At 36.3% G+C, this 21851-nt stretch overlaps 1 protein-coding gene across 1 annotated transcript in view; it reads left to right on the top strand.

Moving 5' to 3' along the window:
• Nucleotides 1–19895, top strand: part of LOC118735373 (protein phosphatase PHLPP-like protein) — a 52960-nt gene extending 33065 nt beyond the window's left edge. Inside the window, exons 2-3 of the mRNA XM_036465089.1 lie at nt 8595–8748; nt 17347–19895. Coding sequence (XP_036320982.1) covers nt 8595–8748; nt 17347–19895 — 2703 coding nt within the window. The remainder of the gene's footprint in view (nt 1–8594; nt 8749–17346) is intronic.
• Nucleotides 19896–21851: the final 1956 nt, after the last annotated feature.

Raw genomic sequence — 21851 nt, 5'->3', positions numbered from 1 at the left:
GAAATATATTTTAAAAATATGAATACCTAATAACTTTTCCGAGTCTCAATTCCACGGAAATATGGTTAATATTTTTCAAAAGATTATATCACTCACTATCGACTTTTCTGCCGCTTTTTACTTTTTTGACAAATATGGTCAACTGCAACTGCAGCTTGCACTTTAGTTTAATATATAGCTCAATTCTGTGGCTGCTACAGATCGGCCTAACTAAGTCGTATGACTGTGCGATTATATATAGATACTAAAGCCCTGAAGTACAAAACATAGCGACATGTAACACATCATGCAAGTGCCAGTTTATATCATGTCGCTTATACATGTTTGAAAGTGATATATGAAGACACTGCCGAATAAATTGAAATCAAATCATGCATCAAATTTATGCATATCAACAAAAGGAACACATGCGACATATTCAGCATTATTATTTACATTGTATATACGGGAAGAGATTTTCCGAATTTTGCAAGCTGCTACTATATTAAAATTTATTAAACAATTATCTACTTAAAAATCTATATACATTTTTATACAAGGCAGGATTAAACAGTATTAAAAATATGCTGCAGAAGCTAAGAACTGCTATAACAATAGGGGTATTCTCCAAATCTTACAAAGCCATTGCACGTAGCACGGATTGCATGGATTGCATAGCTTGCAAACACACAACAACAAAATACGTGGGAAACAACATTTTCTATCGCTGCAAACTATGCAACGTCGAAACCCATGTGCATATTTTGTAAAATAGCATAGCAAGATAAATGCGACCTTGTGCTAGTTGTTTTGTTGTTGGAATTGCTACATATTTCTCTCATTCCTCTCATCTCGCTCACTTCATATTTTTTTTGCTGTTTCTTGTTATTTTATGTTATTTGATACATAATTTCGCTGCTTGCTACCCATGCATGCTACCACTTTGCGATGGGGTGCTCTCGTACTCTTCAAAATTTGGAATAGTATTTTTGCATTTCGTACAATCCGTGCATCGTGCAAGACTTCGAGAATACCCCTAATATGTTGGAGATGGAATGACAGGGAATGGCAACGCATGAAATTTTTGAAAATGACATTTTAATAAATACGCTGGGAAGAAGTTAAGAAAATGCTTAAATTTATATTTTGTTACCTACTTCACCGATTTGAAATCTGAAAACTAAACCTTTAATGAGCATGAAATGGTATTATAACTTTGGTTCGATATTTGTAAGTACCATAATAAGAAGAGATAGACTCATGAAAATGTGTATTTACATATGTATGTGACCAGAACATCGAGCTGAGCCGACTAAGGCATATGGCAACCGAACTTCAGATGAAATGGTTTTACAGATGGCAACTGCAAGCTGGCAACTGAGTTGCTATATTGGCAACTGCATTTTTGTGGTCGCTGCGGTTATAATCGAAGGTTGTATACCTACATATAAGGTAAACTTCAAAGTCGACGCGACGCAGCGGCGCCCATGGCCGTATCCAATAAAGCACGCCAGTCGTTTTTTAATTGCGCATACGTACATACATACGTACGAATGTATCTATCTATATACAGTGACGAGCAAAACTGTAACATGGTGTAACTCTTTTTATTTCAGCCACCGCCAAATTTCCAAGTTCTAACGACTTTCATCCTTTTGTTGTATATTCTTGTTGGTACATCCCTACTCCCTCTCTCATAACGATTTGAAGTCGATACAACAACAATAAAAAAACCAGCAGACAAAAATGTAAATTAAGGCAAATGTTACAGTTTTGCACTCACTCTCAGTTTTGCATTTGACAGTTATCTCTTACTTAGTTGGAAGTCAGATGACTTTTTTCTGTATTGTAATTTATTGAAGAAGTGATCACCAGTAAATAATATAGTTAATCAGGAACCATAAATGTAAATAATAGATTTACTGCGGCAAGGCAGGACCGCACGAAAAGTGGCAAAAAATTTTGGAATTTGCTACTTGAAAATGTTAAGACTGAGAAAGAATATAGCCTAAAGTATTCCCAAGGACAAAGGAAGTCTGTCAAAAAATATTACGGTACGATATCTTGTGAACTCAGCAGCAAGTATCGATGCAGCCACTATTACAGAAGTGCTTAAGGTATTAAACTTTAATGCAAATCAATAGACAGCGAGGCGAAGAATTGCCAAATTGAGCGCAAAGGCATCATAAAGAAGAAAAAAGCAAATTTGATCATAATACATGTGCGAGTGTGGCAGCATGTTGCCTATTGGGATATGTTAGGCAGTTCAGAATGCAATAAAAAACATATTTTTAAGTTTCAATTAAAGGTTATTTGCTCTGAAAAGACTAAATTATCCGCTTTCAATCAGATGGCCGGGCATGGTATTGGATGGAAGACCGAAATTAAGCCCATGCGCATCATGTAAAGCAAACTGTGAATCACAGTCGTCGGTCAATAATAGTTTGGGGTTGTATTTAAAAAATTTTGTTTGTCCTTTAGTACGCATTATGCGTAAGGAACAGTATCTGTTCATATTTCAACAAAATTTGCAAGATGTAGTCGAAAAAATGGGAGTTTCTGCTGAAAAATCACTCAAAACACACTGCACATGTTCGCAAAGCCAGGATACAAAAGCAAAAATTTGCTAATTTGAAATGACCTCCACAATCCGCGGACATGAATCTCATCGAGAATTGGCGAAATTAACTAAAAGCACAGCTTAATAAGTATCAAAGTCCGTAAAATCGAGTACATGAGCTGTGAAAGCAAACTAAGGATATACCTCCAGAACTTTTACAAAGCTACAAATAAGTTATGCCAAATCGCATCCAGGAACTGAAACGAGCAAAAGAGTACTGAACATTGTGTTAGTAGTTCTTTTTTTCCGTGAAAATTGTTAAAAAGTTCTTAAAAACATATGAGTGCAAACTGTAACATCTGCCTTAATTTACATTTTTGTCTGCTGGTTTTTTTATTGTTGTTGTATTGACTTCAAATCATTATGAGAGAGGGAGTAGGGATGTACCAACAAGAATATATAACAAAAGTATGAAAGTCGTTAGAACTTGGAAAGATAGCGATGGCTGAAGTAAAAAGTATCACACCATGTTACAGTTTTGCCCGTCACTGTACATATATAAAAATGAAATGTCTGTCGTACGACGGCGATGCCTGAACAAACGGTTGAACCGATTTCAATTCTGTGAAAATCACATTTTTGGGCCTTCTGTGTGGAAGGTTCTTTGATTTAAAAAAATTTGAAATTTTTTGTTGTTGTTGCCAAAAAATGAAGAAAGCTGAGACGCCACGATTTCACAATTTCATAGAGTTTTCCGTATATTGAATGTCACTAAACTACTAAACGGCTGGACCGATTTCGTTCATATTTGGAACATATTTCAGCACCTTGAAGGGAAATTTTTCGACTAAAAATTTAATCGCTAGGTGGCGCTGGGGTCGGGATATTCATAAAAATTGCATTTACTTCCAGATTTGGCTCATATTTAGAAAACAATTTAGCCAATTTAAAAGAAATATTTGGACTTGAAACTTACACGATAGGTGGCCCTGTGGCCGAGACATCCCCAAAAATTATTTTATGCTAAGAGAAGGATATATCTACTATATATTTGTGGAAGTATGTATGTATGTATGTATGTGCCAGGTTGCAGCCTAAACGGACGGACAGAGTCGAACAAAATTTTGACAGAGTATTGCCATGACACCTGGGCCTATAATAGGGTAAAAAATTGGGATTCGACAAGGGGGCGTGGCACCTCCCATAGGCGTAAAATTTTTAATCAGCCATAAATTCGAAACTATAAGTCACATGAACTTGAAATTTGGTATGCAGTCATATATATGGTAGGTGCTTACAGTAGAGTATATATAAATTACTGTGAAAAAGTGGGCGTGGCACATCTCATAGGCGTGAAATTTGTCATCAATCATAACTTCGGAACCATAAGTCACATGAACTTGAAATTTGGTATACAGTCATATATATGGTAGGTGCTTATATTTAGTATGGTATAAATAAATGAGTTTGTAGAAGTGGGCGTGGCACATCCAATAGGCGTGGAATATTTCATCAGCTATAAATCCGAAATTATAAGTCATATGAACTTGAAATTTGTTATTCAGTCATACATATGGTAGGTGCTTATAGTAGGGTATATATGGACGAGGTTGTAAAAGTGGGCGTGACACATCCCATAGGAATATTTTATCAGCTATAACTCCGGAACTATAAGCCACATGAACTTGAAATTTGGTATGCAGACATAACTATGGTAGCTGCTTACAGTAAAGTATATATAAAGGGGTTTGTAAAAGGGGGCGTGGCACATCCCATAGGCGTGGAAATTTATATCAGCTATAATTTCACAACCATCAGTCACATGAAATTGAAATTAAGTATGTAGACATATCTGCGGTAGGTGCTTATAGTAGGCTATATTATATATTTTATCAACTATAACTTGGGAACCACAAGTCCCAAGAACTTGAACTTGGTGTGCAGCAATATCTATCTATAAGTCCCACGATCTTCAAATTTAGTATGCAGATATATCAATGGCAGGTGCTTATATATAAATGGGTTTGTAAAAGGGGGCGTGGCACATCCCGCAGGCGTGGAAGATTGTATCAGCTATAATTTCAAAACCATAAGTCAAATGAATTGAAATTTGGTGCGCAAACGTATCTATGGTAGGTGCTTATAGTAGGGTATCTTAATATATAAATATCCCGTGTCACTGTGTTCGTTTACACTAATCTCCGATACCACTTAACCGATTTCAGTGAAATTTTGTGGGTGTGTATTGTAGGTTCCAACTTAAAAGATAGGATAGTTGTGAATCCGAGAAAAAATATATTTTTTTTCATCGAAATTTTTTCTATGCTTCTCGCATCGTGCTTATCTAATATACATATAAAAATCGAACTCTTCCTAAACGGCACGATCGATCTTTATGAAATTTTTTGTGTTATATATGGTAGGTATGAGAATCGGATGTAAAGTATATTTCATACCGCCAGGTGCAGGGGGGCGTGGGGCCTCCCATACAAACCGAATTTTTCATATTGCACATCTCTGGAAGTGTTCATGGTAGACTACTCGAATATGGTATGGAGATATATGAAAACATTGCATATTCATGGATAAAAATTGCGGTTATTGAGAAAAGTTACGTGGCACCTCCCATACAAACCGAATTTTTCATACTGCATATCCCGGAAAATGTTCATGGAAGAGGTCTCGAACTTGGTATGGAAATATATGAAAGCAATCGTATACTCCTGGAGATAAATTGTGGTTATCGGAAAAGGAGGCGTGGCACTTCCCATACACATCGAATTTTCCATAATGCATATCTCTGAATGTGTTCATGGAAGAGTACTGGAACTTGGTATGTACAAGATATATAAAACGCGACTGGTCATGAAGAAAAGTTGGGGCTATTGGAAAAAGGGACGTGACACCTCCCATGGTAAATTACTCGAAAATGGTATAGAGATATATGAAATCAATCCCATGCTCTTGGAGAAAATTGGGGTTATTTGGAAAGGGGACGTGGCGCCTTTGAAACGCACTGAAACTATTACGTATCTTTGTATGCATGTACAGTTTTGCTAAGTTATTTAAGACGGCAAATATGCCTACTGACAACCACCAAACCGGAATATTAGAAGACAAATGCGTCACTAAAAATCATGAACGTGAACTCTTGGTGAAAAAGTTGGACCAAAATGTTTCAACACACGGTTAAAAATTTTAAACTTTTTGGACTACACACATATATGACCAAACTAAATAAATTCAGTTTCAAATACAAACTTTCTAAATTAAAAAAAAAGAGGGCACATATGTTGGGCTTAGAATTTAAACAGTTCGGTTTAAATTTTAAACCCAAACATTTTCATAATTAAGAATAAAAAATAAAAATAAAATTTCATGCTCCGTCAGATGGGGATTGAACCCGGACAGCCTTAGTAGCAACCAATTATATCAAGCAGCTTTGCACACTCAGCCACAGCCACGCATGTAAATGTGCTTTCATATGTTGAGTTTGAATCAACACCACATTTCGCTGTGTGCAAACATTTTCTATTTCGGTTTAGATTTTAAACCAAATTTTCTATATATGAAACCTAGAAACTAGAATTAAAACATTTTCGTTTGATTTTTAAACCACGAACTTTTTGGACTAAAATTTAAACCACAATATATTAAAAATTGCTTAAAACTATTGACTGGTTTAAAAAGTAGACTATAAAAGATTAAAAAAGGCAGTAGTCCCAGCGCGGTTTAAAAATTAAACCCAAATCTTTGACCGTGCACAAAAAAATTATTTTGGGCGGGACGAAGTTCGCCGGGTCTGCTAGTAACTATATAATACTAGCAGAGCACCCGACGTCGTTCGGGGTAATTAAATCAAAATATAAAACAGTAATACAAATATTCAGATCAGCATAAATTAGAGGAGAAATACTAATTTCTTTTCTTTCTAAATTATGGCATCCATATAAGCAATAGTTTAAGATTTATCGTACTTTCACTAATATATATTGATCACCACTTTCTGTACTAAAAATCTTTTTCCATTATTAATATTAGCTGGATTAAGGTAACGATAGAATTTTCAAATTAAAATTAGTCCACTATGGTACATTTCGTTTAGCTTCCTATTCGCCTAGCTGCTTTGCGGCCGGTTACTCAATGTATGGTTAACACTAATCTGAGGTTAAACATCGTTGTCGACCTCTTTGACTCCATGCATACAACAGGGAGTCGGTAACGTCGATAACTATGTTTAACCGGAGATTAGTGTTAACCGAACTTTGAGTAACTGGCCCTTAGTATAGCTGAATTTTTCTTAAAAAATGCTTAATTCAGAAAAAGTGTTATTCATTATACATGCACATGTTTCGTTTGACAGCATCGCGGGATTAATAAAATGATTTAATCTTTCCATTTCAAGAAGGTCTAAAGACTGTGAGGTTTCAAAAAACACAGTTTTAAATATCCGTGTGATCTTATAGTTGAATACATATTTCTCCCTCTTTTACAAACACATTTACTTTATTCTAACCACCTCCCATACATATGTCTGCATACAAAATTTCATGTTCATGTGACTAATGGTTCCCAATTTATGGCTGGTTAAAAATTCCACGCCTATGGGATGTGACACGTCCCCCTTTATAAACCCATTAATAACATATCTTACTATAAATACCTACCAAAGATATGTCTGCATACCAAATTTCAACTTCAGGTGACTTATGATTTTAAAGTTATAGGTGATAAAAACTTCCACGCCTATGGGATGTGCCACGCCTCATTTTAAAAACTCACTTATATATATGTTTTTATAAGAGCTTACCATATCTATACCTACGTACCAAATTTCGAGCTTGTGGGGCTTATGGTTCCGAAGTTATAGCTGATAAAAAATTCCACGTCTACGGGATGTGCCATGCCCCCTTTTATAACCTCATTCACATACACCTTACTATAAGCACCTCCCGTAGCTGAGTCTGCGTACCAAATTTCAAGTTCATGGGGCTTATGGTTCCGAAGTTATATTTGATAAAAATTTCACGCCTATGGGATGTTCCACGCCCCCTTTTATAAACACATTCATATACACCTTAATATAAGCACCTACTGTAACTGTGTCTGCATACTAAATTTCAAGTTCATGGGGCTTATGGTTCTGAAGTTATAGCTGATAAATATTCCACGCCTATGGGATGTTCCACGCCCCCTTTTATAAACTCATTCATATACACCTTACTATAAGCACCTACTGTAACTGTGTCTGCATACTAAATTTCAAGTTCATGGGCCTTATGGTTCCGAAGTTATAGCTGATAAATATTCCACGCCAACGGGATGTGCCACGCCCTATTTTAAAAACTCATTTATATATACCTTATTATAAGCGCACACCATAGACATGGCTGCATCCCAAATTTAAAGTTCATGGGGCTTATGATTTCGAATTATAGCTGATAAAAAATTGCAGGCCTACGGGATGTGCCACGCCCCCTTTTATAAACTCATTCATATACACCTTACTATAAGCACCTACCGTAGCTGTGCCTGCATACCAAATTTCAATTTCATTGGGCTTATGGTTCCGAAGTTATAGCTGATAAATATTTCACGCCTATGGGATGTGCCACGCCCCTTTTACAAACTCATTTATATATACCTTATTATAAGCGCCCGCCATAGATATATCTGCATACCACATTCAAAGTTCATATGATTTATGTTTTCGAAGTTATAGCTGATAAAAATTCCACGCCTATGGGATGTGCCACGCCCCCTTTCACAAACTCATTTATATATGTATACATAAATTACTATAAGCACCTACCGTAGCTGTGCCTGCATACCAAATTTCAAATTCGTGGGGCTTATGGTTTCGAAGTTATAGCTGATAAAAAATTTCACGCCTATGGGAGGTGCTAGTCTCAAGTTTTTTCTCATGTGTCATGGCTATACTCTGTCCAGATTTCGTTCGATTCTGCCCGTCCGTTTAGGCTACAACTTGGAACATACATACATACATACTTCCACAAATATGTAGTAGATTAAAAACTAGTTTTTATTTTTGCAGTTTTTGAAAGAACTGGAGATCACCGAAAATGGCATGGACATTCTAGATTTGAGTTCTTTGGCGCAACTTGAGACATTGACGTGTAATCATAACAAATTAAAGGAACTGATAATTAATGGGAAAAGTTTGAAAATTTTAACGGCGAAACATAACAGTGAGTATCAATAGTTTTACATACATAAATATACGCATACATCTGTGGTGACAGGTATGCAACCGATATTATACGTTACTTTTAAGAAAAGCGAGATTCATAGATGCAATATTGCTTATTTTGAAATTTTTATTTTTGTACGAATAATTTACAAATAAGTCTAAGCTTCGCGGTCATTTTTGGCAAGAACTCTTATAAGGCCAAGGGAAACGACGCCTTGATGTTTTGACACCACCGACATGCGTCAACCACTTAAAGAACTGGATCTTATTTCCCTGCATTCTGTCTTGTAATGCGGCGGTGCTTCAGAGTATTACATGCTAAGAAGCTTGGGAGAGACTTAAAAAGCAAAATTTCCGTTAATCGGGACTTTACCGTTCAATTGCCTACGAAGTCCAGAGTGCTAGAGTACTAGCGATCGCGATCGAAAAAATCCAGGTCCGACTCCGGATCAGCGTAATATCCACGTAACTGTTAGGCTTTTTAGTACAATCTTTTACTCTATGCCGAGAAAAAACTAGGGCAGCAGTTAATCGGTTTCAAGCCGGGCACAGTTGAGATATGAAGTGATCACTCCTGAACGCTTTTAAATGGCTACACAGGGGGTGGTTTAATGAAGATGAACCTGATCCAGTGTAATAGTTCAACACGCGAACAGCAATAATGATGCTTAAAAGCAACGAATGATCTGGAGCTGACAGAGTATCAGCTGATCAAAGCTGGTTGGGTGCATGTACATATCGTCACTAGACACGAATAAAGGCGCGAGCTCAAAAGTTGACCGCGAAAAAAGACGCATGGAAAAAACTTCAACGAAGAAAGACTCCTAACATAGTTAACTGCGAAGAAAGACGCGTTGAAATATTTGACGGCGAAGAAAGACCCGTAACTCATTTTCGTGGTCGATTATGTTTGCAGGTGTAACAGTATGTATATTCCCCAAAGAGTTTTTAGGGAATGATGCTTAAGTGACAGTCCTTGGCCAGGTACAAATCTATGTTTACGCGTCTTTCTTCGCCGAAGTTTTCCTTATGCGTCTATTTTCGTAAGATCTTTTTTACGTGTCTTTTTTCGCCGTCAAAACAACAGCGCGCCTTTATTCGTGTGTAGTGACGATCAGTGTTGCCATTTTAGCCGTTTTCCGGCTAGATTTAGCCGGTTGCGATAGCAAACAGCCGGAGAAATTTCAATTTAGCCGGCAGCCGATTTGTTAGCCGTTTTGCAGAAAAAAATTAGCCGTTTCTGGCCGATTTTGTTATTTGCCTTGTTTTCTTAAATTTCAAATATATATATATGTTTCTATTTTTGACTAAGCGACCCAAAATATGTTAGAAATGGCTACTAGCCTTATCGTGGAGAAAATTTTCATGTCAGGCAGGGTTGTATGAAATTGGGCCGATCTCGCTTATTTTTATTTTAAACGAAGAAGGGATATTCTTCATAAAATGTTTGTTATAAATGTCTTAATTTTAAGTGTGAAGTTTTATTCCTAAACTTAGAAAATAAGAAATTGTTTCACTGTTAAGATACTTAAGATGCGTTTGTGTTTGGATATAATGCCAACAAACAGAATAAATATTACATGTAGATATTGTCTTCCCAGATAGCGCATATTCAATTCCGCCTAAATTACAAAATATCGTTTTTGCCCACTCCCAAAGGTTTAAAGTAAGGGAAAAATTGATATTTTCAAGCACTATGTACACATACACTGCTGGAACAAAGTATTGGCACAGCAAATTTTTCACAATGTATGCAACAATTTTCATTCTAATATTTTTTCCGCAAATTTCGTATGAAAAAATGGTTTATTCTACAAGAAAAAACATAAAAATATAATTCCTAAACTTTATGCAAAACTCGCGAAAATTCAGCAAATTTTCATGAAAATGTTAAACTTTTTAATCAGATTTTTTTAGAATTTATTGAGTATCCATATTTTTAGCCCAATCAATTTTATTACAATAAAGTGCAAGCTTTAAGTAGCTAGGAATTACCGTTGATTTTTGGCAATTTTTTTTCCACGCTGTCTCTTCCATAAAATCTTTTTTTTTCCGAAAATCCTTTATATGGAAAAAATGCAAAACACCTTCAACAAAAAAAAATCTCAAAAATCAAAGCGATTCTTGACTAAGTTCGTTTTCGCATTTTTTATTACTAGAATTTAATGGGCTATAAAACTGCATACTCAAAAAAATTCTCAAAAATCTGACTAAAAAGTTGAAAATTTTGATGAAAATTTGCTAAATTTTTGCGAGTTTTGCACAAAGTTTAGGATTTATATTTTTTTGTTTTTTGTTGTTGAATAAACCATATTTTTGTAAAAAATTGGCGGAAAAATATTATAATAAAAATTGTTGCATATATTGTGAAAAATTTGCTGTGCCAATACTTTGTTCCGGCAGAGTTTGTATTTTTTTAAACAAACTTTTTTGCTGAGAACTCATTTAAATTCCAAAAACCGAATGCCAGCTTGAATTAAAGGAACTAACACTGTCGAGTGAGTCGAAATGAAAATAAAAGAGCACAAATTTTTATGTAAAGCAAAACTCTCTGGGAATCCTACGAGACATCTGCCGGTCATATGACCGGTCATCCAAATGAGAGATCTGCAGTCTTTTGGCATCATATTTTACATCAGAATTTAAGAGATTTCTGAAAAATCTGACCAGTTCTTTTGTGTAACTGTGATTTTGCATCCCTTGTCAACATATGGCCTCGGTTGATGTTAACTTAAGGTCGTTGTTTTACTGCCTTAAAATTGAAGGGAAATTTTTACAGCGTTTTTTATGTGTATTGGTTTCTATTTGAGTGTATTGAGAATCGGTCAGTCAATAGGTTTGTTCGTCGAAAATTCAGCGGGAATTATTACTCAAAATATCAGATAGTAAGAAAAAATGCTTCCAAATTCTCTCTCATGTAGAGAAACTTGCAATTTTCTGTACGAACGCAAATTTACAAGCTTTTCTGCCAGCTAGTGTCTACGGTTGCATTTCAAACAAAAGAAATTTGTATAGAATTTTTAAAATTCTTTTACAGGGGCAAAAAACAGGATCTATGTGTATATATCTTGTCAGTCCGACTTTCTTTCTTCAACATATCATTCAATTTCTTTGTCGGGTTTACTATATCGACTCTGGTTGAGATTGCATTCCGGTTAAGAATACAGTTTTTTTTGCCGAGTACCTTTTAAATCATTGGAATTAACTAAATTAATTAAGTAAACAAGTATTAACATACATTTTTCATTTTAAAATCGCTCCAGTTTGCACATTTTTAAATTTAACGAACTTGTTTATTCAAATTATCGTCGACAAAAAATCCAACCATGTGCCACAATCATATGTTTTTCCTAATTGCAAATTCTTGGCGGCAAAATTTTTTCCGGCTCGAATTTGTAACTTCTCTCCAAGAAATAGTCTTTTTACGCGTGATTTATTGAAATAAAACATGTGAAATTTAGTTGAAACATTTTAGCCGTTTTTAGCCGGTTTTATTTGCCAATTTAGCCGGTTCGTCCAAAAAGTTCTGGCAACACTGGTGACGATATGTATGAGCAGTTCATCAGAATTTTGTCTGAATAATTCATCCGGGAAGAGAAAACACGTTGAGTACAACTTTTAGCTCGGTCACTTTTGTGATTCCTGAATTTTGAATTCAGACGTGCATTTTGAGTGATTTATAGAGTGTGATTTTTGTACGACGAGAGAGTAAATAAAGTCCTCTTCTCAGTTGCCTAATCAGTCCAAAGTAGCACTCGTTGGCAAGAGTTGGATTTCAAGGTTGACATTACTGTTGGTGTTAATGCTTCTTCCTCAAGAAGCATATACTTACGGTGACCATCCGTCCTTTATTTTAGCTCTCTGTCCATTATAATTTTTTTCAAAATAAAGGACGCGTTTTGTCCTTTATTTCTTAATCTGTCCTTTAAATTAATAATAATAATATAATAATAGATTGGCGCTTACACATATGTTAGTGTTTGGCCGAGCTTCTCCTCCGACTTGTGGCGTGCGCCTTGATATTGCCACACAAGGCGAAGGGACCTACAGTTTTACGCCGACTCCGAACGGCGATTGTATTTTTATGAGAAGCTGTTTTTCATGGCAGAAATACGATCGGAGGTTTGCCATTGCCTGCCGACGGACGACCGCTGTTAAGAAAAAACCTTTTTTCTATATTTTTTGCGATGTTGCTTTGTTCCTTTAAATTAGTTCTGGATTTTTCAGAGGTAAATTTTTAACAGAGAATATAAAATAATAATAATGTCCCTTATAAAATATAATGAAAACCTTCGCCTTTGTTTCGCTCCTCTCTTAAGGGTTGCTATTTAATCGATAATCTTCGTGCAATCTATAAATCACGAATCATTGCTAATACTGATAGAAAAATTAATATACATACTTTGAGTAAAATTCTCAAAAGAAAGGGGAAAGTTGGGCCCAGTACGTGTTGCACGTTGAGTTTCAAAACTGGCATTTAGTGTTCATAATTCCCTGGAGACTTAATTTTTCACTCATTTGGTTAATTTTTTGAATGAAAGCTTATAAAATTTGCAAGTGCTCAGTGGAGCCTTATTTGTGAATTTTTTATTTTAAATTTTTTAGTGCAAGTGCAGAAAAAGTAGCAATTTTGAAGAACATGTATGCTACTTTTCCGTTAATAAATGTTACATAATAAAAACCAGTTGAAAGCAATTGTTTGGTTCTTCCAAAATTGAAAAAAAAAAAACAAAAATTTGAAATGTTATAAAAAATTTTCACCAAAATAATTTTTTTTGTTTGTATTAAAAATTGGTATATGCAGTTTAATAGATCATTAAATTTTATAATAATAAAGAGCAAGGTGCAAGTGTCTAAGAGTTCCCGTTGATTTTTAAAAATAAAACAAACGCATTTATTTCCCATTTTGCATGCAGGTGTGCTCGAAGTGTTATCGAAAAAAAATTATTAAAAATCAACGCAATCTCTTAGCTACTTGCAACTTGCACTTATTGTACTACAATTTAATAATCTATACAACTGCATACCCACAATTTTTCTAAAGACTAAAATTTTTTTTTAATTTTGGTGAAATTTTTTTATAATATTTCAAATTTTTCTTCTGAAATTATTCTTAATTTCGGAGGAAACCTACAATCGCTTTCAATTAGGTTTTATTATGTAACATTTATTAACTGGAACAGGAGAATCGATATTCTTCAAAATTGCTACTTTTTCGGCACTTTCAAAATTCGTGCTCAACTGGTCTCTTACTAGGTTTATAAGCTTTCATAAAAAAATAATAATCCAAGCGTCTTTAAAAAAGGGAAACTTGTACAATTAGATAATATAATGTACTAGTAAATGTTTGATTTAAATTACGATACTTTTATCATTTTGAAAAAAACTGTCCTTTATTTTACGTTGGTTAATATGGTCGCCGTACATATACTACGTTTATGTGACAGAATGCACGAATTCTTCATTTCATGAATTCATGCAAAGTTCGCGAATTCATGAAATAAAGTGCTTTGAAAAGGTGGCAACGCACTGGCGAGAAACTAAAAACTAGGGTTGTGACTTTTTTGGCCTCCTTTTAAATTTGCAAAAGCCGTAGGTACCAGGCAATGAACCATATTATGTTTAAATTGGCTTTAATATATTTTCAGTTTATTCTATTTCAATTTATTTTATATTTTAACAATCCCATACAACTTTTCCAGTGTTTTAAATCCTGGTTATGCCACTCATGTTTTTTAATCTAAAAACATCATAACCCTAGTAAACAGCTGTTTGAGCACTTCACGATTTCATGAAATGATGCCGAAATCGTGGTTAACTTTCGTGTATAATTGATGAAATGGTTTTTATGCAGCCAATTTTAACCCAAATTCATGAAATGAATTCGTGAATTAACCTGCGCATAAACGTAGTAATAGTCATCTACGTTTTCGAAATTATATGTATGCTCTAGGGCAGGGGTTCCCAAACTTTTTTCACCGCGGCACCCTTATTGGGTGATTTGACAATTTTCCCCTGAAATCATTTGACGCTGAAAGCTTGCTGGTGTATATGTTTTTAACCGACTTCACAAAAAGGAGAAGGTTATCAATTTGTCGGAATATTTTTGTTTTCCCGCCATCTGTGGGCATTAGCGTTAAAATGTAAAAAAATCGTTCCTTACTAGTGTTTGGACTTAACTAAGATCAGATTAGATTTACTCCGGTTTTTGAAAAAATTTGAAATCTACTTCTCTACTCCGCTTGACTTCAAATCTATTCCGTTTCTATTTATTCATGTTATGCCCCTCTTGGGGCCGTTTTTTGAGTGTTCACCACCGGTTTCAGTAAAAAAAATTTAAAGTTAGCCAAATCTCACTGTTAAAAAGTAACTCTTTCATAGCAATGCGTCAATAAAATTTGTTGATGTATGCCTGTAGAAATTGGCGGATGCATAACTTTACTTAAGTTGTTAAAAAATATATGTAGAATGAAATTTATATAAAGTAGAAAAAGTTTAGATCCTGTTGCTCTTTAAAAAATTAAGGGCCTTATTCTGTATCACGAACGATAGGCAAAACGAACAATTCGTCTGCAGACGACAACCTCTCTGGTTGCGATTTTAAACTCTATCGGTCTTCTTCGTCTTGCATTTCATACATTACGTTGCAATGGTCTCGGTTGCGTTTAAACCGGCTAAAATGATGCCGCCGGACTAATTTTTGAAGCATTCCTCTGCAGACGAATCGTTCGTGTTGCCTATCATTCGTGATACAGAATAAGGCTGTAAGTGTTAGAAACGTTCTACTTTATAGAAAATGCTAAATATTACCTAAATATTTAACATATTATCCTTACATTGCCCCGCGTTCTTATTTTTGCATGAATAGAAATTTAGTTATTTGTTTATGTTTTTCTTTTGTTATTATTAAAATTTATTAAAAGCATTTGTGTGTTGAATGAATTTCTATTCAGGTAGTTTTTTTTAAGGAATCGGCATCGGCCGATCCTTTGCCGTCCGGCCGATTAATCGGCATCGGTATCTACCTAAAATTGGGAATCGGTCGGACTCTAAACCCTATACCTGAGCTGTTCAGTGATGCAGCTCTTATTATGTTCCTCAAGATCAGATTAAGGAAATTACATGAAAAGGAGTCACCTTGTCTAAAAGCTCACTTGGTATCAAACCGCTCAGAGAGCTTTTTCCCAATTCTGACGGAGCTGCTGGTCTTGCTCAAAGTAACACACAGGCGTATAATTGTCGCGGAGATACCAAATTCAGACATCGCGGCATAAAGACAACTTCTTTTCGTGCTGTCGAAAGCGGATTTGAAATCGACAAATAGATGGTGAGTGTCGAGTCTTTTCCAATAGTTGGCACGTATGGCGGGGACGCCTTTCTTGTGGATTGGGCAGAGCATACTTAAATTCCAGTCGTCGAGCATTTGTTCGTCTGACCATGGTCTGTATAAGAGTTGCTCCATGAACCTTAGCAACTCTCGTGACCGTACTTCAAGAACTCAGCTGGCAGGCAGTCAGCTACAGCAGCTTTATTGGTTTTTAATCCACGTATACGACATTCATGCCTCGTCATAGTCAGGCGGTGGGCCATCAATTTCATGGCCGTCTAATGGGGGCTCGGGTTCGTCCATTCAATTAGGGTGGACAATGGTTCCTTCCATAATTTAAGTACCTTCTGGACATCGGTAACTAGGTCGGCATGGTTGTTCTTACAGGAGTTCGCGCTGATCTTGAAACCTTGCGTAAGTCGCTTGACTTTTTGATAATTTTTTTGGCCTGTTTCTTGTCGGAAAGCATTTCATGCTCTTCACGTATTTCGGCCAATCTTTTTTAATACGGAAAACTTTGCTCGCTTTCTCTTCAGCTCCCTAAATCGCAGCGTGGGCCTGCTGAAATCCTGTATCTCTGTCTAGCATTTGGTTCCTCGTTTTTCGATATGGAGGCAGTCGTATGGGTTTTTAGATCTTTTTATGCTTGAAGCTAGCGCTGCATAGTAACATGTTTCGAAGTCCGGTAAAGTCGATCAGACTCAGTCCGTTGTGGAGGCTGAATTTTCCGACGATCGCGTCAAAGATCGCTTCCTTGCCACCCTGGCATTGAAATCATAAAGCACGATTTTTATATCGTGCCGGGGACAGCGCTCGCATGTGCGCTCCAAGCGTTCATAAAAGAGATCTTTGGAAGCTTCGTCCTCCTCTTCCATCGGGGCGTGGACGCAAATGAGCGGGATGTTGAAGAACCTCACTTTGTTGCGGATTGTGGCTAGATGCTCGTCCACCCGGATGAAAACCAGTACTCGGCTACGGAGTCTCTCTCCCATCACAAATCCAACACAGAATTTCCGCTCCTTTACATGCCAGCAGTAGTAGACGTCGCAAGGCCCCGTATGTTTACTGCCTTGTCTCGTCCATTTCTTGGATGGTGGTGATGTCAGCTTTTGTCCTTCTCCATTAAGGGTCCCGATATTCCAATGGCTCTTGCTTCCTGCATAAAAGTATAATTTATTAGAAAAAGTGGACTTAGCAATATTTACATGAATTAGATAAAAAAAATTATATATATGTATGTATAACTTGTGTGTTACTCTTTTCTTCCAGATCTGGTTACAATTAAGGCTCTATCTTCTCCAACGAAGTTAGTAAACATCGATATATCCAACAATGATTTCGAAGAACTGCCCGATTGGATAGGCGCCTGCAGTAAGTTAAACAGCTTATATGCCGATCACAATCGATTATGGACCATTGACAATATATTCGCCAAAGACGGATTTCAGGAATTGTACACATTTAGTGTTGCTTATAATCACTTGACGTCGTTGACCAGCTCTCCAATGATTTTTGGAACGGTTTCGCATCTATACTTGCAATGCAATAAATTGCAGAAATTACCAGATAATCTCTTTGCGATAACGTGCAAAAGTCTGAAGTTGCTGAATGTCTCGTGCAACAATTTATGTACGGTAGCGCAATGTCATCCAGTAAATGATGCCTGGTGCTTGGAAGAGTTATATCTGTCTAACAATATTCTTAACGAAAGCATATTTCCCACCTTTGCAGAGGCAAGAAAATTACGCATCATTCATGCAGCCTATAATACGATACGTGAGCTGCCTGAAAATATTATACGCAATTGGAATGATTTGGAGGTATTAGTCTTGTCGGGAAATAAGCTACAAGATCTGCCAGACAATATTTGTATGCTAACCAAATTGGAAGTTTTGCGCTTGCATTCAAATTTGTTGTATAAAACACCAAGTCTGTCAAGGTTATCTAACCTCAAAGTATTAGATTTGGCGCATAACCGTTTAGATCATGTTAACCTTTTGCATATTATGCCAAAGAACATAAAATATCTGGATTTGTCATGTAACATGCAATTACAATTTGATGAGAAGCAAGTACAGATGTGCCAGGGTTTAAAGAAAATGAGTTTGGTGGATGTGAGCGGTAAAAATCGGGCATGCTTGCCAACCACAAAACTAGAGGAGTTAAAAGACAACAACGTCACGCGGCAGCCATGGAGTGTAGGATTCGCCGAAACAACTGGAAAGTGTCGCAAACTACTCGTAAAGCAAATACGTTTATGTAATTTTTCAGAGGACGAAGGTCTTTTCGGTATGCTCGAAAGCGCAACTATAGGCGCTGTTACTACCGCGCTGGCGAGCACGGTGCCACAAATATTGATGCATGAGCGAAGTGTAAAGGAAACAGCAAAAGAATATATGAAATATACATTACTATCCATTTATCAGCGCTTAGCTAGCGAAAGAGGATGTGATAATATGCATATTGCACTCTGTCATATTGCCAAAGAAAGTGGGGGATTCAAGGACTATATGCGCCCGAAGAGGACCAGGCGGTACGTATTGCGTGTTGCCAGCATTGGCAACATAGCGGCATATTTAGTTCGGAAAACAACTACAATTTGTTTGACCGCAAATAGCTACAGCACGCAGATTTCCAACAGCGATGACAGCCAAGACGCTGCAACGTCCCGCATAAATGACCCCACGATACACGAAACCTTTCTAAGTAACGATGATGAATTCTTAGTAATTTGCAATGCCCACCTCTGGAAAGTCATGGATATTGAACACGTTACTAAAGAGTTGCGAAAAGAGGAGAATATAGTGCTAGCTGCTAAGCGTTTGCAGGATATTGCTCAAAGCTTCGGTGCAAATGAAAATCTCAGCGTTGTTGTCATTCGTTTCAAATATGTAGGAACCGATGTAGATGATCTATTGAAAGAGCTGAAGCAAACGGTGCGCAAGAATCCCATAGCACAAAACCTAAATACAGACGATAAGCTGTCAATCGCCAGCCATCGTCTCATCGGGCGTTGTTCTCCGCGCCAGAATTTGATGGGTGGCGTGATGAAAAGTGATCGTTCCTCACCGAGTGGACAAAGCGATCATGTGCATAGTTATCTCAACAAAGCGCTTCACAACGAAGAGTACGCTTTTGCGACTGAGCACGTTATTGAGGAAGATGAGGACTTGGAAATTTTACATGAAACCGACTCAGTGCTTTCCGAAGAACAATTCAAATGTTGGGAGTATATGCTAGAACAAAATACACAACTGCTATTCGATAAGGAACTCAATACAATATCAAAATCGATTACAAAAAACCCAAACAATGAAGTACCCAACGAGCCTAACATTGGCCTGGATAAAAGCGAATACAAAGATAATAATTTGATTAAAAATATTGGTAATCGTTTCATATCGCACAGTTCGCCACAACTGTTGTATAGTGAAATTAAAAAGCCACTCACAACATTTACCCATAAACATCAAGAGAAACGCCATCAGCGACAGCAACACCAACAACAACAAAAGCATCAACAAATGTCCTTCCTGTCGAAACACTTCGGTAGCTGTCGTTCTTTTCAAACACAGTCAAGATATAACCTCTTCGAATCGAAGAGTCAAAATTCGGTAAATCTAGGGCTTTCTTCAAAATTGGGTGGCGGTCCCAATGCAGCTTACTTTGGTTCCTTGCAACGCCTTATGCCATACAATTTGGAATATGATTTCACGGTTACTCAAGATCGTTCAGCGTTGAACGAGGAAGATGATGAATTCAATGAACAGGAAGATCGGATGAAAAAATATTGGGGTATAGCAACAACGGAGCTGTAAGGAGTGCTTGCTGCAAACATGAGTTTTATTTTTGGAAAATAATGTAAATTAATGTACAGAAATTAGCGATTATTTGGCTAGGCGCTATTTAAAAATATGTGTTTTTTTAATCTGGTTGCCATTAAATTAATTGCCGGCATGTCGTTATCGGTATTTTTGGGTATTCGATTTCATACGTGCAATCAATGAAATATATTTTAAGCTTAGTTATATTGAAGAAGATTTGCACTGTCCAGCTAAGCATTACATGTTTGAGAAATATACAGATAAATGCACGTTAAAGAAATGGCTTTTCAATGGTAATTTTTGAATTAGTATTAAATTATGGCTTTATTGTGAACAAAAAATACTTCTGTTTTTGAATGCAAGTTTATTATGTTTCGAAAAAATCCTCAATAGTTCCGAGAATATCTTGAAGCTGGCATGACAAAGTCCACAACAACTATAATAATTAATAATATAATTTTCTGGCGCTTACTCTTTTTGTTTGGCCGAGCTTCTCCCCCAATTTGTGGTGTGCGTTCTGAGGTTATAACACAAAAGGCGATGTGTACAATTTTTCGCCGAATGGCAAGTGGCTTAATGAGAAGATTTTTCAAGTCAGAGAACACTGTTTGAAACAACTTTTTTTAATTTAGATGTTACTTGTTTCAGGGATCGAAGCCAGCTTCTACGGAGTGGAAGTACGTAATTCGAACCACTCAGCCACAGAGACCTTGACAATAACTATAAGCTCTCTCTTTATCCGCAATACTACCGTGTGTCAGGGTACCATTTTGATTGAATCAACATGGCCGTGTGTTTATGCTATAAGGCGGAAGATGAGGCAGCATTTAGTGGCCTAAACTTATTCATGGCGACTACGCACACGGATTAATATTTAGAGACACCACTTTCGAGGTTGTAAACAGTATGCGACAAAATTAGGTGTAATAGAACCCACACACAGACGTAGAATAGAGAATTGAAATAAATAATAAGCGCAGAAAGGATCATTTATGGCAGTCATGCCCATGCATATGGAATTCTGCCAACGTTGGACATGACTGATTTATGAAATAAATTGTTTCTCTCCCTTTAAATCTCCAGGTCCAGATGGTATAATAACGTCCATGTTACAGCTAGGGATGCAAACGATGCATCGATGTTTTCAAAACATCAGGGTGGTCCAAAAACAGTAGAGTCGGAATTGTAATGCTCTCACCCCCTAGGATTGTTCTATATCGAAAAAAAGTATACCGCTATTTTGAAATCAAAAATTATTTAGAGGTCGCTCAAAGCGCTCAAAGTTTTCCATGTATTTTTATATGGGGGAAAAAAATTCGTGTAAATGGTATGGAACTCTTGAAAATCACTATTTTTCGATCGGAAACTCTGGCTAACTTCAGGAGACTTTCAATAAAAATACCCAATTGTTTATTTAACCATTTTTTAATACTAACGATTTTTATTGGTCCCCCATTGGATTTTTCAGGGTTTTTGTGGGTTTTTGGCGGACCTATAAATTATAGTTTCGATGAAAAAATTGTTAAATAAACATTTGAGTATTATTATTGGGAATCTGCTTCAGGGAAACAGAGTTATCCGATAAAAAAATATTGATTTTTAAGAATTCTATGCCATTTCTACGAAAAGTTGTTTTTTTCCCATACAAAATACATTGAAATCTTTGGGCGCTTTGAGCGATCTCAAAATATTTTTTTGATTTTAAAATAAAAAAATATGAGTATATTTTTTTCGGTATAAAACAATCCTAGGGGGTGAGAGCATAAAAATTCCAACTTTACTTTTTCCCGTGTGTTTTTGGACCAACCTATTTTACATACATACTGGCGATCAAACGTGAGTGCATGCTGGGTTTTGTTAAATATTTGTCGTTTTTTAAGTAAATTTTTTTTTGTTATTTTTTTTTTTTTATAAAAATATGCTTCATTTCGTAACCAGCACTTAGAAAAA

The sequence above is a fragment of the Rhagoletis pomonella genome, unplaced genomic scaffold (genome assembly GCF_013731165.1).
Source record: "Rhagoletis pomonella isolate Grant_MI unplaced genomic scaffold, Rhpom_1.0 Rhpom_scaffold_00003, whole genome shotgun sequence".
Classification (NCBI taxonomy): Eukaryota; Metazoa; Arthropoda; class Insecta; order Diptera; family Tephritidae; genus Rhagoletis; species Rhagoletis pomonella.
The sequence above is the reverse complement of the archived record's forward strand: the minus strand, read 5'-3'. Positions and strand labels throughout refer to the sequence as shown.